Source organism: Acipenser ruthenus, chromosome 18 (genome assembly GCF_902713425.1).
Source record: "Acipenser ruthenus chromosome 18, fAciRut3.2 maternal haplotype, whole genome shotgun sequence".
NCBI classification, from domain to species: domain Eukaryota; kingdom Metazoa; phylum Chordata; class Actinopteri; order Acipenseriformes; family Acipenseridae; genus Acipenser; species Acipenser ruthenus.
Genome location: NC_081206.1, coordinates 31,504,324 through 31,528,594, shown reverse-complemented (window position 1 = coordinate 31,528,594; position 24,271 = coordinate 31,504,324). Strand labels below are relative to the sequence as shown.

At 47.8% G+C, this 24,271-nt stretch overlaps 1 protein-coding gene across 1 annotated transcript in view; it reads left to right on the top strand.

The window, feature by feature from the left end:
* LOC117422006 (nidogen-2-like) overlaps positions 1-23,987 on the top strand; it is a 29,969-nt gene extending 5,982 nt beyond the window's left edge. The window contains exons 4-22 of the mRNA XM_058990544.1: positions 224-1,245; positions 2,117-2,266; positions 3,231-3,476; positions 4,420-4,620; positions 5,309-5,536; positions 8,497-8,640; positions 10,170-10,298; positions 11,644-11,769; positions 12,251-12,496; positions 13,612-13,857; positions 14,988-15,233; positions 15,836-16,057; positions 16,891-17,060; positions 17,560-17,689; positions 19,719-19,890; positions 21,051-21,208; positions 21,446-21,569; positions 22,190-22,302; positions 23,401-23,987. Coding sequence (XP_058846527.1) covers positions 224-1,245; positions 2,117-2,266; positions 3,231-3,476; positions 4,420-4,620; positions 5,309-5,536; positions 8,497-8,640; positions 10,170-10,298; positions 11,644-11,769; positions 12,251-12,496; positions 13,612-13,857; positions 14,988-15,233; positions 15,836-16,057; positions 16,891-17,060; positions 17,560-17,689; positions 19,719-19,890; positions 21,051-21,208; positions 21,446-21,569; positions 22,190-22,302; positions 23,401-23,411 — 4,084 coding nt within the window. The 3' untranslated portion in view covers positions 23,412-23,987. The remainder of the gene's footprint in view (positions 1-223; positions 1,246-2,116; positions 2,267-3,230; positions 3,477-4,419; positions 4,621-5,308; positions 5,537-8,496; positions 8,641-10,169; positions 10,299-11,643; positions 11,770-12,250; positions 12,497-13,611; positions 13,858-14,987; positions 15,234-15,835; positions 16,058-16,890; positions 17,061-17,559; positions 17,690-19,718; positions 19,891-21,050; positions 21,209-21,445; positions 21,570-22,189; positions 22,303-23,400) is intronic.
* Positions 23,988-24,271: the final 284 nt, after the last annotated feature.

Here is a 24,271-nt window from a genome sequence, read left to right as displayed (position 1 = left end):
TTACAGCGAAACCGCTAATAAACAAATTAATAGGAGCCAGGCGGTGTTTGTAAAATGATAACTAAAATGCAATGCTGGTACGCACTCTCCCTGTCTATCGAACTCAAACGTTTCATGCAGTAACTTTCTATTAAGAGAGCGCTGTGTTTGTGCAGTTTTTTTGCACAGATCCCTGTGGCAGCAGTCCTTTTGTTCACCTGTGCTCTTCTCTCGTTCCCTGCAGGGTCGGGAACACCGGAGTGCCTGGGCTGTGGCTCTACCGCATCGGGAGCAGCTTCCCCCTGGATAACGTGGTTGCTGCGGAGGCCGGGGGTGCTCAGCCCGGTGGGGACTCTGTGGTGACTCTGGACAGTACCCTGAACAACCCGGGGCAGCCCAGCCAGCCCGAGCCTGACTACCCTGAACAGGACTACTCTGAGGAGATCTACGAGGATGAGGACGGGCAGGAGGAGGAGGAGGAGTATCCCACGCCTTCATATCCAGAGCCCCCGGAGTCCAGTAACAACTACCCCGCCAGTGAAGACCCTTCGGAACAGCTCCCAGGCCCCGTCCCTGTGGCCACCCAGTCCCCCTCTGAAACTGACACTACCCAGCTGCCTGAACACCACCTTAAACATGAGCCCTCTTACCCCCAGGCTTCCTACCCTGATCCCTCTTACCCCCAGGCTTCCTACCCTGATCCCTCTTACCCCCAGGCTTCCTACCCCGAGCCCTCTTACCCCGATCCCTCTTATCCCGATCCCTCTTATCCCCAGGCTTCCTACCCTGAGCCCTCTTACCCTGAGCCCTCTTACCCCGATCCCTCTTACCCCCAGGCTTCTTACCCTGAGCCCTCTTACCCTGAGCCCTCTTACCCCGATCCCTCTTATCCCCAGGCTTCTTACCCCGAGCCCTCTTACCCCAATCCCTCTTACCCCCAGGCTTCCTACCCCGAGCCCTCTTACCCCGATCCCTCTTATCCCCAGGCTTCTTACCCTGAGCCCTCTTACCCCGAGCCCTCTTACCCCAATCCCTCTTACCCCCAGGCTTCTTACCCTGAGCCCTCTTACCCTGAGCCCTCTTACCCCGAGCCCGCTTACCCCCAGGCTTCTTACCCCGAGCCCTCCAACCCCCAGCCCCGGGAGGCAGACGTGCAGGCAGTGTACCCAGAGGGGGGTGTCATCCCCTTGCCAGAGAGCAGACCCCCCCACACACAGGGCAGGAGCGTGGTCAGCGTGGATGAAGACGTGGACGTGGACGCTGGAGGTGAGAGGGTTTTTACTTCAGAGCTGGAACTCCTCTTGAGTTTGAGGGGGTTCTGTTTATAGCAGGGGTGTCCAATCATGGGCCTGTTTACAGTGATCATCTTTGCTTTAATATCGACCGGCTTCATTATTTCAGTATAGATTATAGTTATTGAATGCAGTGTGTGTGTGTGTCTATATATAGCTCACATTCAACAGATAATCTTTCAGTAAATATTGACAGTTCAATTCAAAGGCATGCGAGTATAAATGTAAATGACCTTCCTACTTCCTACTTCGTTTTAAAATGTATTTTCCTTGGTGAATGTGCCGGACAGGATGAGAAAGGATTATCCCCATGTGTTTCTCTACTTTCTCCACTGTTTGATATGTCTGTACTGTATGTGGGAAAACGCTTGCTGTGTAGGAACTCTTCCAAACGTCAGACACTGACTCATTGAGACAAGGATGTTTAAACAGAGGAACACGCTTTACTTGAGGAGAGACATTTCATTTTTTATTTGCCGATACAGACAACTCAGTGCTGGCCTAGAAATATCCAGATCTTTGATCCAACAAATCTGGTGAAGCCAGGTTCCCCTGGCTGGGGTGTGCTCAGACAGACAGGATCCTGTGGGTCTAGGTAACACAGTGGGCTAGTGCTGTAATCCTGGGTTTCAGTCTGGGGAAGGCTGCAAGAAGGGGGGGCAGGGTGTTCACATCAGGGTTACTGAAGTGCATCGCTGGCACTGTAGCCTGCATTATTAAATTCATTTTATTTGACTGTTCAAACACCGCTATGAAAACGAAAGCCAGCATTGCCCCAGGTCAAAGCCCTTGGCTCCAGAGCAGCACCAGTTCTTTCAGTGATGTTTGAATCTTCTGTTTTGCAGTGTTTGTGTACAACACAGAAAGCAGGGAGACCTGCGCTCAGTTTGAGGGGCAGTGCTCGCGACACGCCTACTGTTCCGATTACTTGTCGGGATTCTGCTGCCATTGCCAGTCGGGTTACTATGGAAACGGGAGGCACTGCCTGCCAGACGGTATGTACTCTACAGTGTAGGTTACCTTGTGTGAGGGGTCAAAGGGGGTCTAGTACCTAATACTCCTGCCAGGCATCAGTGAGGCTGATCTTCAGCATACAACACAGCTCCAGGTTACAGAGTGAATTCAGAATGCTTTGAGACCCTGATCCTGGACACTCATAAGAGGAGGCTTGTGAACTCCATACGCTTTGTCTAGACTGCACTGAGTCAGGTAGGTCTGTGTGTGGTTAGCAAAGTGGGCCTGTCTTTAAATCAACAGGGAGCATGCTAAATGATTTTAAAACAAAGACGTTTTTAGTTTATCCTTGTGTGTTTTTTTTTTTTTTTTGTGTCTAGCTTTTAGAAAGCTGCCTGCTGTCTTTGCAGACCAGCAGGCTCGCGTAAGAGCCAGGCACTCTTCCAATAAGGCATGCATCGGAACAGTGTCATCTTGTTTCTGCTCTCCAGCTATTTCCTGCCAGATCAGCTCTTTGCAGTGTGACGTTGCTTCTAACAGAACCGTTTATACTGCGCCGGACCGTCGACATTCTTTAGAGGTCAAGAGAAGTGCTTCACGTGCCAAGTATTCATTCTTAGATACAGTACAGCTCTTCTAGCTTCATTATGTGGCTCGCACTGTTAAATGCCCTACTCAAAGAGCACATGGGGAGAGGCTGTAGGGTTGCTATTAGGTGTTGTGCTACAGCTATAGGGCTGGGAAAAGGGAATTTAGCAGGGAACTGATAGTTCAAACTCCTGGCACCTGATCAGTTTAATAATATGCATAGTTCTGAAACCCAGGCCTGCGTTGCTAATGCGAGTTTCTAACCCTGCAACTGTAGCAGATGGATATTGATTGTGTTTATTGCATGTAGGAATAAGCAAGAACACCTTGTTATTCTAATTGTGTTTCTTTCTGCCCCTCCCCTGTGTTTTTCTCAATTTCGTTTCTTTGTCTTTATTCTCTTCCCCTGCCCAACAGGAGTGCCCCATCGCGTGAACGGGAAGGTGAGCGGGCGTGTCTTGGTGGGTGCCACGCCCGTGGACCTTGGCAGCGTGGACCTGCATGCCTACGTGGTGGTGAGCGACGGGAGAGCCTACACGGCCATCAGCCACGTCCCCGAGCCTGCCGGCTGGGCGCTGATGCCCCTTTCCCCCATCGGAGGCCTCTTTGGCTGGCTCTTCGCCCTGGAGCTGACCGGCCACGAGAACGGATTCAGTGTCACGGGTAAGAGAACCGGGATCTGTCGCTTAAACCGGGATTAGACAGGTGCTGGTGTGCCATGAGCAATGGCAGTTTCCCATTTGGAAAGCAGTTGTACTAAAAACACTGAGAGATTTAGCAAGAGCAAATAGGGGGTCCTGTCTGGTAGAACTATTTCACACAGCAGGTGAGAAACCTATGAAATAAGTTACCTGCAGGGACGATCGTCAAATCAGTGAGTGCAAATACAGTCACAACAGAATTGGATGTGCTCCTGGGGAAAGCAAGAGGGTTTACAGGGATATAAAGATAAGGGAATCAGACCAGCAGTGTGTGTGTGGGGGGGGGGGGGGGGTTCAGGACACACGTGTGAGGGATAGAATAAGATTCAAATGGTTTGCTCTCCATAGGTCAGAATTAATCATAACCAAGCTAATTACAGGGATGGAAATAAGACCCCTGTTGCACAGCAGTTTCACCCATTCCAGGTTTTACTACGAGCTTGATCAGCCACAGTGTAGAGGTAATAAACTCAGGCACGTCTTATTAAACTTGCAGCAAAGCCAAGAATGGATCAAACTGCTATTAATTCTTTTAAACGTCATCTTTGTATGCCCAGCTGACTGCACAAAAGACTAAAGAACGCTCTGTATGAGAAATGTACAGCATGGGGATGATGATGACGATTATGATGACGATGATGATGGCGGTGATGATGATGGCGGTGATGATGATGACGATGGTGATGGTGATGATGATGATGATGATGTGATGATGATGTGATGACGATGGTGATGTGATGACGATGGCTATGATGATGGTGATGATGATGCTGATGATGATGATGTGATGATGATGTGATGACGATGGTGATGTGATGATGATGGTGATGATGATGGTGATGATGATGGTGATGATGATGTGATGACGATGGTGATACATTAAGAGAATTCCCTGTGTTTCTCAGGTGCTGAGTTTGCCCGCTATGCCGATATCACGTTCTACCCTGGGAACGAGAGGCTCAGTATCATCCAGAAAGCCCAGGGCCTGGACTCTCAGAACTACCTGACTGTGAGCACTGAGATCCAGGGGCAGGTGCCCTTCGTGTCCCCCGGCGCCACTGTGCAGATGGAGCCCTACAAGGAGCTGTACCAGTACCTGCCCTCAGGTACACCTCTCCCTTTCCGTGGTTAATGAAGCTCCTGCATTAGAGAGGAGCCCTGCCTCGATTAAAACTCTCATCCTGCAATGTTACCTTAGGCATGGAAGTGCTAATATGGGGCTGTCAAACCAGCTATTTACCTCTGCGTAACTTGACCTTTGTCTGGTTTCATTAGCAATCGTCTGGCAATACCTTGCCCAAGGTAACGTTAGGTTAATCAGGGTTTGTGAAACAGGCCACTTGTGTTGTACTGCTGTGCTGGATGTGGTGCTTTTAAAAGCCTTGGAGGCTGAAGTCCTGTGTTCCGTGGTATTCACAGAGCCGGTCTGTATGGGCAGGGGGTAGAGGTCCCACGCACTCTGCTCCCTCTGATCTATACAATATAATAACGCCTTTGTGATCTCGAGAAGCTTGTAGTGTCCTTTCATTTTTCTAAGACGGGAACGAGTGGTTCAGCTGTAGGGCAATGGAAGATTGTCTTCACAATTCAGTCTGTCATTAATCTGCTTGATTCTGCTTGGTTTGCGTTGCAGAATAGCGAATGTCGTCAATGACATCAACGACACAGTAAAGAGCGCAATAAGTTCCGAGATGCGTTTTGGTGAAATCATCTGCATGTTGTGTGTTAAATGCGTCACATCAGGGTGTGGGTGAGATGGGTGAGGTATCTGACCGGTTTCTGCTCTGTGTTCAGTGGTGAAGTCGTCCTCACTCAGAGAGTACACCGTGCTGTCTGTGGGAAGTGGCTCCCAGACCTTCTCCTACCAGCTGAGCCAGAACGTGACGTACCAAGACTGCCGCCACCGCCACAGGAGCCTGCCGGACACGCAGCAGCTGAGCGTGGAGCGTGTCTTCATGCTGTACAACAAGGAGGAGCAGGTGCTGAGATACGCACTCACCAACCAGATCGGCCCTGTCAGAGGTAAGCGTGACGGGTGAACCGGCGTCCACACACGCACACACGCACACACGCGCGCACGCACCAGCGAGCGCCTTTAACCTCGTCTCACAGACCAGGCTCAGAATCCGTCACTCAGCACTGCCCGTTACATAAGCACCCTCTCCCGGGTTGTCTAAACTTGTCTCGATCAGCTTCTCTTAATCAGCAGGCCAGCCATGACTGCTGCAGGAGTGTAAAAGAGCTGGCAGGACTGTTATAAAACTGCTGAACTGCCATGCCTTGAAAACGAGCAAGCATTGACCGGGAGTTCCCAGGCCAGGTATGAGCTGTCATGGGCTTGCACGCTCGAAACGCTTCCAGCAGCAAACACAAATCCTATCCCCAGATGGAAATCATCATTGCATCAGTTTACACAGTGCTTCACTTGTAAACCAAGAAGCACGCCGAATTCTCATGGATTTGCGTTTCCGCGAAGTGTTCATCCAGTAAATTGCTCAGGAAGTGTGAATCAGGCTGTGGTTAGTATCCCTGGGAGTCCAGGTATTTAGATTTACGAGAACCCCCCTTACACAGGCGAGCAGGAGGTCAGTCAGTGGTCGTTCTTTAACCCAGCTCACTTACTGCCTTTGAAATGGGACAGACTGATAGGCTAGCAGTGGGAGTTCTCCAGCCAGATCAGTAAGACCTCTTATAAACTGATCTGATGGATGGGCGAGCCAGTGAGAGGAGACCGCTGCTGATAAAGCTCTTATCTGTCTTTGATTTCTAGAATGTCTACATTGGGGAGGGATGGAGGGCTGGGGGGGTGGGGGTTGCAGGGGTTGGGGGTGGGTGCTGCTGCTGCTGCTTGGTTCACACATGGAACAGCAGATCCACTCTAGAGGGTTCAAATAAACAAGGCTTTCAGGCTGCCAGAGCTGCCATAGCCAGTTCAATGTGCTGCATGAGCGGAGGTGTGCATGTGGTCTATTCGTTCTGTGTTTGTTGTGGGTTTGGTTCTCATACCCTTTACCAGCTTGTCGTTAAGGGTTCAGGGGAGAGTAAGCAGGAAGAAAGGGGTTGAGTGAGTTCTACAGCTCTAATGCACAGATGACAGGTTTAATGGGAAATAGCTGCCCGGTGATGTCATGAGAATCTAAAACACCCAGATAAATTCCAGTGTCCAGATAGAGGCAGGCTTCAGTGTTAAATGTGTTTCAGATTCCAGCTGGGGTGAGCCAAGCCTGTTACTCACCAGCTGGGCTGTGGAATGTTAGTGTGTGTGTGTGAGAGAGAGTGGCTATACATTACATATACAATGCATTGTTCATTCAAGCCCTGCACTGCAGAAGACAGCACAGGCAAGATCTGAATTTTCTTTGTGCAGATGTTTCCAGGATTCAACCATGGAAGTCACAAACTTCTTCCAAAGTTATTTATTGTTTTGTAAAACAAAGTCGTTGAAAAGATCACTGCATTATCTTTGCATTAGGGGTCTCTAAACCCATTAAGTGCCATTGTCCCCTTTCAAAGTTTTTTGGAGCATTTTTAACTGGCATCGGACTGTTATTTTAATTTTCTCTTTAACTATATTGTTATGATAACCTCCTCTGATTTTGTTAACCACAAAAGTTAAGTCTCTGCTAATTCTGCAAATATAACTCTTCAGATGCTTTTGTGACGCCTCAAAATAAAATAAACTGAAGCCTAAAAATGATACAGTAACCCGAGCTGTGAGTAAATAACCCTAGCTGTCCTCACAGTCGACACTTGGGAGGTGTTACTAACTCTGTTTCACACGTTCGGTCAGTCCAGCTGTGCAGAGGGGCTGTTGTCAGAAAGCTGTCAAAAGATATTTTATTTTACCAGGGAGAGGCCAACAGCTGGTCATGAAAGAAGGTAGCATTTTAAATGCTTTACGATCTCTGTTACATGGAGCAGTAAATCTGAAACAACGACCCAGCGTTACAAGAACAAAGTGAGACATGAAACAGACCACGAACGACAGCCAAGCCAGTAAAAACAGATCAGTTAAACAGACAGGTAAAAGCGCATGGTTAACATCGCTGAGCCGTCAGACACTTGAGAACAGAGGAAGGCAGGCAGGGGATAGCAGTGGCATGCAGTGCACTGCGCACAGTGGCTCTTTCAAATAGAACTGTGTTGAAAAGTTTTTCAAGTTTTTCAACATTAAATATATTTATTCATTCAATGTTAGTGTGGAATTTATGGGAATTCTGACCACGTTGTTGATTGTATATGGTAAACTGTTTCATGGACATCTTTGCAACGATTCCTGGGAACCGCCAGGAAAACAGAATTCAGCTTTAAAACAAATATTACTTGAGCACACAAAGTACTGTGCCCCCTCGGTTTTTCACAAGTCAGTCATTGAGGCGTGGCACGCAGAACGACTCTGCTGGCACCCCTGCTGTGAGTGGCACAGCGTTCACTCTGAATGATGCCTGGTTTCCTCTCCCATTCAATAGCCATTTAACAACCAGCTGGACTCCCATTGTTTTAAACACAAAGAGAGTGATGGCCCCTTCCCCTCATAACAACAAAGTAAAACAAAAAGCTTTCTGTAGGACCACCGAAACATTAACTTGAAAAGCTTCAGCAAGAGAAACCCTGCTCTTCAAACAAAAGCTCTCCTGCTCTTCATGATTGAGTAAATCAGTCCGTGCCCTGAGGACAGGAAGTCAAAGTGTTTAATGTACGTGATAAAGACAGTGGAATGGGGAGGAGGGGAGGAGGAGGATGGGGGTCTGAAGCAGCCTTTTGATACAGTTTGAGATCCTCAGGGAATGTTTGCATGTCTCTGCTGCTAGTTATGCTTGCCATTGAAGCTCCCTGATCCTTTTCTAGTCTGGTCAAGAGGAGCCCTCAGGGTTACACACATCATGAAACGCTCTCTTCCCTTCTCTAGTGTCGCTGAGTTCACGCTGGTCAATGCTGCTGCTTTTCTCTTGTTGAAAAGCTTTTTTTTCCTTCTCCTACAGAGGACCCCGAGCCCGTGGTTGTGAGCCCCTGTTACGAGGGGACCCACGAGTGCGACATGACTGCCCAGTGCATCCCGGGTGAGGGAACCCAGTACCAGTGCCGGTGTGCCACCGGGTACAGAGGAGACGGGCGCAACTGCTATGGTAAGCACCGGTCCCACCACTGTCTCTAGTTTTGCACTGGGGAGCCGAATCCCTTTGTGGATTACACTTCTGAAGCAAAGAATCTTTTAGCACAGGCGATCTACCCTTATCAAAGTTTATCACAGTATCGTTGCCCTGGATGTTGCGGTTTTCCCCCATGCTTTATACTCTGCATTTGCCATGGTTTACCCAGGCTTGCCATGTTTATGAATGTGCTTTTTAAACAGAAAAGAAGGATCCGCACACCAAAGCAGACGAGGTGCAAGTTCTGAATGAAAGGCTGAATGATAAATGACAATTAGAAAGGCTTTTATAAAGTTTATAAACACTGGATTCAATATAACCCCCAATAGAAAAGAGAAGTGACAAGTTAATTAAAAAAAATGTACATCTAATTAATACAGTAATGCACAAGAAGGACAATGTGAAACCACAGAATCAGAGATATGAATTCACATGTCTTAATGTAAGTTGACATAGATCATAAAAAGGACTTAAGGTCTAATTCAACATTCATTCCATTAGGAACCATAGTTTTTAAATAAGAAATCCATACCTTGCTATTCTTTACAGTGCTTTCCTATGCTTCCACTGTGCTTTCTTACTCTTTGATGTGATTTTACTATGGGAATCTTTTATAAGGGTCCAGCCTCCGTTGCACCTTCAATGCTGGTGATTTTGTCCCAGCTTCATTTGTATTACCGAGCCACTTCAGTGATCTCTGTTGAGCAATTAATAAAAAAAAGAACAGATAAGTAAATGAATAAAGCACATGAAGACAGATTTTAAAATCCACACACCAGACTCTACGCCATTAAAACTCAGTGACTGACCACAGTACACGGTGCTGGCTCTTTAAAGAGTGTTTACTGGCTGGGAAATGAATGGGGGGATGTAGCCAGATTACAAGGAAGAGGGGGTTTGTGGTGTTTGGAAACACGCAAGAAAAAGGGGGCAGAATGTTTGCAGCTGCTCGGGGTGGGGGTGGGGGGGGGTTCTGTTAACAGATTCCCGCAGCTGCAGGTTTGAAGTGAGGAGATCTCTGAGATTCTGACAAACCTGTTCAAAACACTGTTAAATCAACGACAAACACGCACACACACACACACTCACATATATATATATATATATATATATATATATATAATAAACATTGGTTTAACAGTGCTTTGAACCCTTTATGAACTGCACGCTGGATATATCAAGTCCTTACTTTTGTGAATAGTGAAGTACTGCATGCCTTTTATATAATGTTTTTTACATTTAATCCACTCAACAAAAAATCATTTTCTTCACCTGACTTGTTAAAACGCTCACACTCTTAACTTAGATTGAGCCATGGTGTGCTAAATGTTTCATGTACTATACTGTACTGTAGTGTACTGTAGTGCAGTGTATTGAATTGTTCTGTAGTGCATTGTATTGTATTGTATTGTACTGTATTGTATTATACGTCTCGGGGTTGGGGGTGTAGGGTTCTTTAAGCTCTGCAGGTCACGTGACTGGGGTCTCCCTCGTTTCTTCCTCAGATATGGACGAGTGTGCGGAGGGCCTGAGCAGCTGTGGGAGTCACTCCCTGTGTGTGAATCTGCAGGGCAGTCACCGCTGTGAGTGCCAGAGCGGGTATCACTTCACTGTGGATGGACGAACCTGCATCGGTAAGCACCAACACAACGCGCCGTGGTTATGGGTTACCAAACTGCCATTGCTCTACTTTTAACTAGGGGTTTAATCCATTAACGAGCTACTGATTAATCACACCTCGCTCGATTAATCTTGTCTAATTGATATCAAAAAACATTGAGCGAAAAAGAAATCTTGAAAGATGGCAGAGGGTGATTCTAAAGACCTTGGCTGACTTCCAATTACTAATATTTTCAAACTGTCAGATTATAGTGTATTAAACATGAGCTGGCTTTATGACACATCTGCAGTAAATTAAGTCAATACTTTGTATTACTTTATCTTTTCAATACAATTCCATATCACGAACAGACAGGTGTGCTTAATCGATTGCAGATCGGATGATCAGTCGATCAAAAGAGAATGTCAAGATTAGAACCCCTGTTTGTAACGCATTACATACGACTTGCATAACAACTGCAGATGCAGCCCCCTGCACGCCTAATGCTGTCCACTTTATTAAGATATAGTGTTATAAACCCTGCAGGACTGGCCCAGCCCGTGAGTCAATCGCTCTGTTTAAATCACTAGAATGTGTGTGGGAGAGTCAGGCTGTGCTGCAGAATGCAGGGGGAGGCTGGAGGTCCCGTGAACTCTCACTGTGTCGCATCCACGCCCAATCCAGCAAGAAAACTAAATGAACCCCTTGTCTTCTCCTCCTTCAAAAAGTCCTCCTAACACGCTACCGGTAAAGAGTTTAGAAAACAAAGGGGCATAATGGAAAAGTTATTAGAAGTCACAAGTCCCTGTTAGAACTGGTGCGGAAACTACACTGATAAATCTTTCCAAAGTGTCGTCATGTGATGGCTTTTCATTTTTTAAGTTTTCTTTTAAATGCAGCTTTATTTTGTGGCGTACAGCCCAATCTTTCCACGTGTCACAGAGCTTCCTCTCATGGTTTACAGAGACACGAGAGACAGCGCTATCTCAAAGATAAGCTCGCCGGCTCACATTAGGATACACAAAATTAGGAGCAGATCAGGAGATTTAGTCTGCGAGGAATTGACATCTGGAACCAGTTACCAGGAAAGGCTGCTCATGAGCCAGATTCTTGAGGAACAGAGAGAGGTGGCAGGGATACGAGGTGGAGAGAAGGGACTCGAGTCTGTGGGGTTCCTGGATCTCAGGACTGCTTCCTTTACTAAAATGGGTTGTTCCCAAAGGTACTAGATGAAGGCTGGAATGGTTTAGGGCTGGCCAGCTGCAGTCAGTCACGCTACCCTGTCATTACCGTGCTGTCATGGGGCCCAGGTCATGTGTGGAGATGTTACACAGCTGGCCTGCCTTGTCTCAATCCCCTGTGTGTTGTTCTGCTGACAGACATCGACGAGTGCGCCAGTCCCAGGTGTGACCCCCACGCCACGTGCTTCAACACGCCAGGCTCCTTCCACTGCCGCTGTGTTCCGGGCTACAAGGGGGATGGGCTCCAGTGCCTGGCGAGCCCTGGTAAGGCAGCCCAACACGGAGCGCATGCTGTACTTTACCATTGAGTGCTCGTTGGGGTGAAGTGTGGAACACTAATTAACTACCGAGCCCAGCCCCACAAATGCAGTTTAGAGCACAACGTTACCATGCATAAGTGTAAACAAAAGCAGACGCTGCCTGTTATATTCGTGTGAACCGGCCAACCGCACGCAACGTGTGTGGGAGGAGTCTTTGCAAGCCATAGCCCCGCCCTGTTTGGTACAACCACACACCCTTTTCTGTCATTCAAACTGCTAGAAATATATTGTCTACCAAGCATTCATTTGGTATAATTAACTTTATTTGCATATATAAATGGACTGTCCTGGAATTGAGCTGTTCTTAAGGAAGTGTGTTCTTCCACGTTTACTAATGATTATGGATAGGATAACTAAACACAGCAGTAGAGGTATTTTTGGTATCAGGCTGTAATGTCTGCCCCCCCCCCCCCTCCCCTCCTCAGAGCCCACGCAGCCCCCCAGGACGGCCTGCGAGCAGCACAGACACAGCCTGCAGGGGGAGCTGAGCCCCCGGGGGCCCCGCCCTGCCGTGGGGGCCTACGTACCACAGTGTGATGAGGAGGGCAACTACCAGCCGCTGCAGTGCCACGGCTCCACAGGACACTGCTGGTGTGTGGACAGCAGGGGGCAGGAGAGGCCCGGGACCAGGACCCCCCCCGGCACCCCCCCGACCCGCTGTGACCTGCCAGGTGAGAGACACTGCCCCCTAGAGGCACAGCCAGCTCATTGACAGAGGAGCGCACCCATCACACCCACAGAGAGAGAGAGAGAGAGAGAGAGAGAGAGACTGCTAGAGGATTCCACTTCCAGTTTGAAATAAGAAAATAAGATATTGATACTCAATCAGCCAGTGCATGCACATACAGAGGATCCTCATAATCGTGTATTAATCACACAGTACCTGAAAGGGTAAATGTTTGTATAATATCGAGAGTTTATCATTGTATAGCCAAATGCAATGTGAAACATTGATCGGAGGGTAGGAGAGTATGATAAAAGTGTGGTGAAGATTGGTGTGAAATCAAGGCAGTTATCGTGTTCGCAGTGTAGAGTGTGAGAGACGGACGCACAGACACCATCAGCGCAGAAGGGTCCTCGCTGAATGAGGACCCCAACTTTCAAAACCCTCACGAAGGTTAGAAATGAGACGTTATATACAAACGAGTCTCTGAGCTCCTTCCTCGGGTGGTTTCATCCACATGGATTGCTTGCTGAATTACTGCTTGTAGCAAATGGCCACATGTCCTTCCATAGTTTCATGGAATTCAAGGGACCAGTTCTTAAAATAAAGTCTTCATTACCTCAGTCCAGAGCACAAGCATATTGTAAGTACAGTAGGACACGGCCCAGCTAGTGAACGTGCGCACCCAGTTTAACTCTCTCAGTATATCTCAATATGTAAGTCTGAAATGTGTTTGAGTGAGGGTCACTGTCAGCTGGTTTCACAGGCTCCGGTCTGCACTGATGTTGGACTGACTTACTATGGAAACCAGTCTCTGTAGAGATCATGTGAGGCCGTGACCTTTCAACTCCTTTCAAGAGTTGGAATGTCACGTGATTTCTTTGGAATCTGGATGCAACTGGGATTCAACATAGATAATTCCAGTTGGATTTTGATAGAGAAAAAACAAAGATTACAATTCAAAATTAGAGGAGAACTAGAACCATTTTGAATGATTGTAAAGGTCTGGGTTACAGAATTAATAAAGTGATATTCATGCGATGAACCCTTTAAGAAATCCCCTCTTGGGTTTGTTCATCATGAAGTGTGATTGTCCTCCCCCCCCCCTCCCCTCCTCCTCAGAGCCCACGCAGCCCCCCAGGACGGCCTGCGAGCAGCACAGACACAGCCTGCAGGGGGAGCTGAGCCCCCGGGGGCCCCGCCCTGCCGTGGGGGCCTACGTACCGCAGTGCGATGAGGAGGGCAACTACCAGCCGCTGCAGTGCCACGGCTCCACAGGACACTGCTGGTGTGTGGACAGCAGGGGGCAGGAGAGGCCCAGGACCAGGACCCCCCCCGGCACCCCCCCGACCCGCTGTGACCTGCCAGGTGAGAGACACTGCCCCCTAGAGGCACAGCCAGCTCATTGACAGAGGAGCGCACCCACCACACCCACAGAGAGAGAGAGAGAGAGAGAGAGAGAGAGAGAGAGAGAGACTGCTAGAGGATCCCACTTCCAGTTTGAAATAAGAAAATAAGATATTGATACTCAATCAGCCAGTGCATGCACATACAGAGGATCCTCATAATCGTGTATTAATCACACAGTACCTGAAAGGGTAAATGTTTGTATAATATCGAGAGTTTATCATTGTATAGCCAAATGCAATGTGAAACATTGATCGGAGGGTAGGAGAGTATGATAAAAGTGTGGTGAAGATTGGTGTGAAATCAAGGCAGTTATCGTGTTCGCAGTGTAGAGTGTGAGAGACGGACGCACAGACACCATCAGTGCAGAAGGGTCCTCGCTGAATGAGGACCCCAACTTTCAAAACCCTCACGAAGGTTAGAAATGAGACGTTATATACAAACGAGTCTCTGAGCTCCTTCCTCGGGTGGTTTCATCCACATGGATAGCTTGCTGAATTACTGCTTGTAGCAAATGGCCACATGTCCTTCCATAGTTTCATGGAATTCAAGGGACCAGTTCTTAAAATAAAGTCTTCATTACCTCAGTCCAGAGCACAAGCATATTGTAAGTACAGTAGGACACGGCCCAGCTAGTGAACGTGCGCACCCAGTTTAACTCTCTCAGTATATCTCAATATGTAAGTCTGAAATGTGTTTGAGTGAGGGTCACTGTCGGCTGGTTTCACAGGCTCCGGTCTGCACTGATGTTGGACTGACTTACTATGGAAACCAGTCTCTGTAGAGATCATGTGAGGCCGTGACCTTTCAACTCCTTTCAAGAGTTGGAATGTCACGTGATTTCTTTGGAATCTGGATGCAACTGGGATTCAACATAGATAATTCCAGTTGGATTTTGATAGAGAAAAAAAAAGATTACAATTCAAAATTAGAGGAGAACTAGAACCATTTTGAATGATTGTAAAGGTCTGGGTTACAGAATTAATAAAGTGATATTCATGCGATGAACCCTTTAAGAAATCCCCTCTTGGGTTTGTTCATCATGAAGTGTGATTGTCCTCCCCCCCCCTCCCCTCCCCTCCCCTCCTCAGAGCCCACGCAGCCCCCCAGGACGGCCTGCGAGCAGCACAGACACAGCCTGCAGGGGGAGCTGAGCCCCCGGGGGCCCCGCCCTGCCGTGGGGGCCTACGTACCGCAGTGCGATGAGGAGGGCAACTACCAGCCGCTGCAGTGCCACGGCTCCACAGGACACTGCTGGTGTGTGGACAGCAGGGGGCAGGAGAGGCCCGGGACCAGGACCCCCCCCGGCACCCCCCCGACCCGCTGTGACCTGCCAGGTGAGAGACACTGCCCCCTAGAGGCACAGCCAGCTCCTCTACAGAGGAGTGACAGGGACCGCTGTAGAGAGAGAGGTGGGGTCAGTGCAGCGTCAGTGTGCAGGCAGCTGAAGGAGCAAGCTTTAATCCATGCTGAGAATCTGGTGAGGGAAATAGGTTTGGGCTCTGTTGTCTCTTTCAGGAAAAGGCTTAGTTTGATGTGCTCTTAGATAGAAATGTTTTATTGGGTTTGCGCTGTTCTGTGTTGGACGAGGAAAGATGAACTGTGTCTATATTTGAAATAATTATAGGAGAGAACTTCTCGCTGGTTTTTCTTCAGTAGGCAGTTTGTGGCTGGCTTTTCGTGCCTCTCTGCACCACTCTATCTTGGCTTCAAGTGTGCTTAGTGTCCTGGACCTCCTGCGCAGGGTGCAGGGTGCCACTGCACTGGGGCAGGGTGCAGGGTGCACTGGAGCAGGGTGACACGGCACTGGGGCAGGGTGCAGGGTGCACTGGAGCAGGGTGACACTGCACTGCTTTTGAAACATGCCAGACAATACGAGATGGACTCCTGATTATGCTGAGCGGTGCAGTGTGTAAGGTGTGTTCTTTGTGCCCCACAGCCCCGACACAGCGCCCCGAGAGCGTGTGCGAGCGCTGGAGAGCCAGTCTGCTGGATCACTACGGGGGCAGGCCCGCCCCCCACCACTTCATCCCACAGTGTGACGACCTGGGGCTCTTCAACCCCCTGCAGTGCTACGGGGACAACAGCTACTGCTGGTGTGTGGACCAGGACGGCAGGGAGCTGGAGGGGACCCGCTCCCAGCACGGAGTCACCCCGGCATGTAAGGCATGGGAAATGGGGGAAGAAGGGCAAAGTGGGTGGGGAGAGTTTGGGAGGAAGAATAAGTCGCCATGGATAAGGGCGTCTGCTAAGAAATAAATAAATAATAATGAGAGATGGGAAGCAGGGGGAGGAGGGAGGAGGGGGCAGTTTTGATTAACCCTTTCAGCTGGGGCTCCACTGTTTGGAGCAGGGCGTCATTCCTGGATGGTGTTTGGTTTGTTTGTTTCTTGTTTTTGTTCCAGTGATTTGCTAATCGCTTTCCAGCACACCTGAGAGATACAGCTTCCCAAACACTTTGAAGTTAAACACTCATTTTTCAATGTGTCATTTAGTGTATTTTAATATCTATTTTAACAGTTACTGTAAGCTTCTTCATAATGAGGAGAATCTAAAGTTTTAGACTGCAGATTTTTCTCAGAGAGAGAGAGAGAGAGAGAGGGGAAGGAAGGCTACATTTAGGGTTTGGAACTCGATGTGAAGTTTTCTCTCTGTCAGGAAATACAGCAGAATTCCTTAGGGGATAAAAGCCTCATCGGAGAAGGAGGAGTAATGAAGCTTCTAGAGGTTCTGAGAGACACACACAGTAAGAAGCCTCAAATTTAACGTCTCATTAAAAGGATCCTTTTTCTGTGAAAACTGCAGTTACAGCACAGACAGGGTTATTTAAGTGTATTCCAGATCATTTGAACACAGTATAAATAGAATGGGGGGGCGGGGTAACCCATGCAACAAACAACTTCTTTTTTTGTATTGCTGCTGCTGATAGAAAATGAACTTGTGTGCTAGTGTGTGCTGTGACTCGTGACCCCAGTGCTGCGTTGTAATTGGCAGGCATCCCGACCGTGGCTCCTCCCACTCTGCGGCCGACCCCGCGCCCCGATGTGACCCCGCCCCCCGCCGGCGTGGTGCTGCTCTACGCTCAGGGACAGCAGATCGGCTCCCTGCCTCTGAACGGGACCCGGCTCAGCATGGACAAGGCAGCCGTCCTGCTGGCTCTGCATGTACAGTGGAGTCTTACTTACCTGCATACAAAGGCTGTGTAGATCATTCCATTCCATTCACTCACATGCAGGCAGCTTCCTAGGAATTCTTATTTATTTTGTTATTTTAGTTATAGAGCGAATGTCTTTGCAAAGTTACATAGTACTAAAGCAGATTCCAAAGTAAAAAAAAATTATATATATATATATATATACAGGGATGGAACTAAGACTCCCATTGCATAGCAGTTTCACTCATTCTAGGTTTTAATGTAAGTTTGATTAGCCACAGCGTGTGTTTAGCAAGCTCGGGTGTGTCTTATTAAACTCATAGTAAAACCAGGACTGGATCAAACTGCTCTGCAATGGGAGTCTTATTTCCATCCCTGCTATATATAAAAAGGCGTACCTTCATGATATAGTTGTGCGTGTATTTTATCGGAAGTGGGTGGGCATGTTTTCTAGTTGCTGATGCAGTTGTCGGTATGCGCGTGCTTGATTAGCGCTGTGTTCTGCACAGGGCTCCATCGTGGTTGGGATTGACTATGACTGCAGAGAGAGGACGGTGTACTGGACAGACGTGGCGGCTCGAACCATCAGCAGAGCCAGCCTGGAGCCCGGGGCTGAACCGGAGAGCGTCGTCAACTCCGGTGAGCACAAAACCTTAAAGCTGTGCTGCAGGGTTCCCTTTCTGCTGCTGACAAACCATCACACGAGGAGGCGTGCTCTTGTACTCACACTTCCCTTATAAAGCCCTCCCACACCAAAAGCCCAGGAAAGTGTAATAAAGCCAGTGACAGCATGGGAAAGCACTGGCAAGCATTGCAAATTATAGCAAGGTATGCTAAAGCATAGAAAAAAACATGGCAAACTACGGTAAATGATGGCAAATGCATAGTGGTTTAACCAAGGGAAAAGCATGGCGAAACTGCAACAGGACTGTGCAGTAAACTTTTCTATGGGTTACTTTATCACAGGGGCTGTGTAGTTCTTGAGGGAGCCGAGGGCATACAGCAGTCATTCAATTCCTTGTAGTTAATATTAACACTCCTTTACTGTATCCTCTGTTATTTCCCACAGTCGCGCTGACACATGGAACATGTTATTCATATCTGTGTGTATGCACTGTACTGTACGAGTTATACAGTGACAGTACACTGAAATAGCCAAGAAGTGTGCCATGGAAAAATGTGATCTGAACTTCAAGTGTGGGTGAATGTGAGCTCCAGTGCTTAGAGCTGAAGTCTGGGAACGGCAAGATGTTGGTTTCAAATTCCAGCTCAGCAAACCTTTCCTCCTTTTAAGGAGTTGTTGGAGTTTTTAGTGTAGATTCAAAGGCAGGACCTTACTGTGCAAAACCTAAAACCTATGCAAGGCTATCAGTGCTTAAGATGTGCTTTGTATATTTTGTATAATTTTGTATATTTTTAAAAAATAAAATTGGTAACAAATGTAAGGACAGAAGGTAAAAGAATTGCTTTTAAAATGCAAGCAAATGTGTGTGTGTGTGTGTGTGTGTGTGTGTCAGAGTGTGTGTGTGTGTGTGTGTCAGTGTGTGTGAGTCAGTGTGCGTATGTGTGTCAGTGTGTGTGTGGGAGGGTGTCAGTGTGTGTGCGTGTGTGTGTGTGTCAGAGTGTGTGTGTGCGTGCGCGTGTGTGTGTGGGGGGGGGGTCATGTTTCTTTAATCTCTCTAAATAAACAAACAGTCTTCTTTGATCATTGTGCAGTGAAGCGGTTATTGGGACGCAGACGCTGCCGCAGCACAAACAAACAAGAGAACAAACAGCTGCTTCTGAACACAACATGTGCTGTTTATCTGAGCTGAGAAACACATTGGCACTTGTGTTTAAAGGAATCAGAACTAAGTCGCACATTCCTTTGAAGCGTGTAATTCCTGAGTTGTCTTGACTTAAGGGTTTCCGTGTGCAAAGGAGAGATCCCAGCCCCCACATACTGATAGAAGAAGGGTGGGCAGAAATACACTAACCCCCAGGCAGCAATACACTAACCCCCAGGCAGCAACACACTAACCCCCAGGCAGCAATACAGTATCCCCCAGGCAGCAATACACTAACCCCCAGGCAGCAATACAGTATCCCCCAGGCAGCAATACACTAACCCCCAGGCAGCAACACACTAACCCCCAGGCAGCAATACAGTATCCCCCAGGCAGCAATACACTAACCCCCAGGCAGCAATACAGTATCCCCCAGGCAGCAATACACTAACCCCCAGGCAGCAATACAGTATTCCCCAGGCAGCAATACACTAACACAGAGAATTGTGAGGGTCTGGAACCAACTCCCCAGTAATGTTGTTGAAGCTGACACCCTGGGATCCTTCAAGATGCTGCTTGATGAGATTCTGGGATCAATAAGCTACTAACAACCAAACAAGCAAGATGGGCTGAATGGCCTCCTCTTGTTTGTAAACTTTCTTATGTACATGTGTTCTTATGTTCTTAACCCCCAGGCAGCAGTGCACTATCCCCCCAGGCAGCAAACCCCTAGGCTGCTTTCCTTGCTACAGAGATCGCTCTATTAATGCACATCAATGTTTTATGACCATCTTAAAGATTCAAACTATTGGTTAAGTAGGAAGAAAGAAAGCATTAAGGGTGCTGATTGATTGATTGATTGATTGATTGATTGCTGTATTGATCGATTCTGCCGTTCCCAGGCCTCCTGAGCCCTGAGGGCCTGGCCGTTGACTACCTGCGGAGGAGCATGTTCTGGGTGGACAGCGGTCTGGACAAGATAGAAGCAGCCAGGCTGGATGGTACAGAGCGCCACGTCCTGTTCGACACGGACCTGGTCAACCCCAGAGCTATAGCGGTGGACCCTCGGGGCGGGTACGTCCACAACACAGCATATTCGAACCAGAGTTTTAACTATTTCTTACATTTCCCCTTTAAAAAGTCTAAGCCCCGGGGCAAGATAACCCTAACATCACTCGGTATATTCTAGACACACACAACTGGCTCAGAGCCAGCCTTTTAAAGCCACATTTTTGGAGCCCAGATGTTTTAGAAGTGCTTAATCCACTTCCAGCCCCTCTCCCCTGTCTCCTCCTCCTCCTCCCCCTCCTGGGTCAGGCTGGGTGGATGGGACAGAGAGGGCGGCTCCTGTCCAGTACTGGAGCATTATCTTGATTAAATGCTGCCTCTGTCTGTGGAGCTTCCTTTCACATGGAACATTAAAGATGAGCCCTTCCCGAGCAGACCCCCTAAGTGGAACGTGAGTGCTTGTGTGTGGCAGCCAGGCTCTCCCAGTGTCTCAATCAGCACCACCCGGGGATCCTGCCTGTTTAAAAGCACCATGCTGGCTCCCAGTCCAGGCGTGTGCATTCCTGAGAGATACCTGCGTATACCGGCAGGAGGCTTGGTGTGCTCGACGCCCCGACTGGAGGGGTTTCAATGACTGGAGTGCAACGGACAGTCCCAGAGCAGGTCTAGATCCTATCAGGGCAGAGGGAGGAAGCATTTCATATCAGAGGCTGCCCACGGGACAGATCTCTGTAGTGGGAACGTGTGGTTTTAATTCAAACCTGCTGGATCGACGCAGCTTTTTAAGTTTGTTGAAGCTTACCTTCCTAAGAAATGCAAATACGTTTTTTATAACATGCTTGATATAAAACCCTCTTGTTTTGCACTGCATCAATACAGTGATCTAACCCGTAGCTCATGTACAGTGTATAATGAACAGCTGCTAAGCTTTGTAGAAATGCTTTCTCAGTACACTGCTACTTTGGAAATGATGGCAAGAGCACCCTGTAGTTTGTAGCTGTAAAGTACAGTATCTGATTTCAGAGATCTCTATGTATTAGACTCCCACTGCTGGGTACTTCTATAAACTCCTGTGTTTTAGGTCATTGCATGCTTGACTGTATCGCTGTTTAAGAGCTGAAGTGACTGATGCAGGGTTAGAAACAGCCAGCGGTTGCACTCTAATCTCTGAGACTCACCTGGACCTGTAGCAGTATAATCAGTAGCTGCTGTTCTCAATCCACCAGTAACCTCTACTGGACAGACTGGAACCGCGAGGGCCCCAAAATCGAGACCTCCACGGTGGACGGAGCCAACAGGAGGGTGCTGGTCAAGGATGACATCGGGCTGCCCAATGCACTGACCTTCGACCCCCTCAGGAAGCAGCTCTGCTGGGCTGACGCTGGTATGTGTCTTTGTCATGAGCTGGGGGTTCCTCATAAAAACGCTGGTCTGAATCTGATAGCCACAGCTGAGAAAAGCAATGCTAATCTGCATTACAGCATGATGATGTGGTGTAGTAAGAGGGCTGCTCAGATTGTCCTTATTATGAAAGCTGCAGGTCTTTCCAGAGCTACACACCTGACCTACAAACAGATTCTAAAGCTGGTCTCTAATTACTGCTCTCCTCTCTGATGACAAGGCACCAAGCGACTGGAGTGTGCGCAGCCAGATGGCACAGGAAGACATGTGATACACAGCAACCTGAATTACCCCTTCAGTCTGGTCAGCTACTCCAACCACTTCTACTACACGGACTGGAGAAGGTAGGTGGCGACTCATCATCCCTACTCTGCAATCAGAGGCTGGCCTCACAGCCACACCCAGAGAGACCAATACAATTACAAAGAGACACACCACGCAGGGCCGCTCCAGGGGCTAAAAATAGTCTTGGCCGCAACCCTTTAACCAAAGTGTGTTTTTATCTTGTTCAGTGTGCGTGCCTTCATTGATTTCACAATGCTTGGTCTTTTTTTGGGGTGGGACAAAACTGAAGGTATAGCAGTAGCAGATTAATGTTTAGGGCTGTCAAATGCAGACTACGATTTGCAGCACAACAAGGTTTTGAGCTCTGTGTTAAGAACTAAGTAATAATAAAATGTGTAACAACCCGTGCCCATAGCAGCGCTGAGATTCTGGCGTCTAACACTTTTTGAAGTATTGAAGTCTCTGTTCTAATGCATTCTTGAGAAATCCTAAGTAGTTCAAACTAGAGGGAGTATAAAATTGCATACGTTATCCTGACACACGATGTGTTTGTCGGGGGTAAAACCGTGACACTTTGAAACAGCGAGCCGGTTTTGGAATGTTTAATGAGTCGAATAGGATCGCCTCCTTTTGAATGACTCTCCAGTGTACAGTAGACATGTGTTTTGGTTTTGTTCAGGGACGGGGTGATGGCACTGAGCAGAGACACCAGCCAGTTCACGGACGAGTACCTCCCTGATCAGAGATCCCACCTGTACGGGATCACAGTGGCCTACCCTCGCTGCGCTTCAGGTAAGAGCACAGAGATGCTTTCCACTCTCCATCCTTGCTTCCTTGTGCTTGCTTCCCTCGCTCCGCACCTTTGTAAACAGCGGTTCCAAATTGCAGGCTCCTCTTTGCATTCCCCCTCCGTGTCACGCTGTTAAGTTTTGCAGCTTGAGCGTCTGCTGTTGCAATGCAAGGGCAGCCCCATCGAGAAACTTGCGGACATACAGAACTTGCATTCAGATTACTGCCTTGTTGTGAAGATTTTCACGCAACTCCACACACAGGCACGGTTGTATGTGTGGATAGGGCAACGTGGTTTGGAAACACTGTCTTGTTGAAATGCTTAAGCTTTTACGATGTTGACTCTGAAAATCTAGAAAAACATCAGCCCCTGATCACTGATCTTAGTCGTGAAGGTCTGATACAACACACTGCGGACCCTTACAAAGCTAAACACTGCCCATGTAGACCCGTTTGGACCATGACTCATCAACAGTGTTACGCAGATCAGGAAAGGGCTTTGTTAAAATGACACACGCACAATGGAACATGCTGTTCCTTTGATACACTTTTTTGGTTTACATAAAACCACCAAACTCAGAACTCTGCGCGTGGCGATAAAAGGGGTTAAAAAAGGGTCTACATTTAAATTTACAAAAAAAAAAAAAAAAAGCCTAGCATTCTTTTTTGCAGTAGCCCTCATTCTGTTGCAGGACTTACTGAAAGACACAGTAATTGGCACAGTTGTTCACTAAGTGCCTGCTTCAGTGTTGGCCACAGCAGTCAATTATCTAGCGCTGTTGCCTGCTGTGTCAGGTACTGTATTATAGTTCAGATGCGTGGGAAACAAAAGAAAGTCAGACTAGTATCCACTTGCTAAGAATTCAGTGTCAGATGAGCCACATTGCTCCTTGCAAAGTGAAGGACAGGTGCTGGAGTTCAAACAAAAAGTATAAAACTAACAGATCCTCACCAAGGATGACAACATGAAAGAGTAACGACAAAGGTATGCAAGCTGGGAGGAAGCAACAAGCATAGCGTGCACAAGCTACCCCTAATTGCAAGGCACAAGGACACTTTGCAATGCGTTTGTTGCTTCACTGTGTATTGTTTCTGTTGCAGGGAGGAAGTAATGGTGGAGCTAACGAGTGAAGTCTATGCAGATCTGTTGCTCGAGGGGGGAAGAGTACATTTGAGAACACTTCCAGAGGAGAAGAGAATTTGAGTGGAAGATGGACAGGCTGGAGCGGGTGGGGGGGTGGATTTCCAGGATTGGATGGGGGTCGTTTTTTAAACAGATTTCAAACAAAAACAAATCCTCGAACAAAAACCTCTTGTAAAAGTTTTGTAAATTTCTTCTTTTTTTATACCTCATTTTTACTACTGTATTTGTATGTTTTTAAAAGAAAAAAGAAATAAAGATCGACAGGCCTGGAGAACAATCATAACGAAACAAAAACGGAGGGAGGGAGGGTGGAAGGGAGGGGGCATCAGCCACCACAAGTGCTGCTTGTTTCTGTACCACTACAGGCAGCATTGCAGTTATGTATTAACTGTGCACTAAAATACAGCGAAGGCAAGAGACTCAATGTCAATGGCTTGTTAGCATTGGTCAACATCTATTACTTTTTTTTCTGAGTCCTGTTTTTTTTTTAAAAGTGAGTTCTCTTACTATTTCTAACATTAAAGATGTGATCAATGCTGTTGTATCTCAGTTGCAGTGTGCTTCCTCTTCTCTGTCCTTCACTGCAGGAACTCACTCGCTAGCCCCTGAAGACGACAGTGTGGCACATTAGGACGAGCAGCATTGCCCAGCCTGCTTGAGAAGCACGAGTCGATTTCATTTTCATTCAGCCCTGTCAGTCCTGGCAGGACCTCAAGGTCTTAGTGCCGTATGTTCACGCATGCGTCGGAAATCAAGTTGGAACCTCACGGGACTCCTGGGTCCCAGTCTGAGGGCGTGTAGATTATATATATATAATGTAAAACAAAT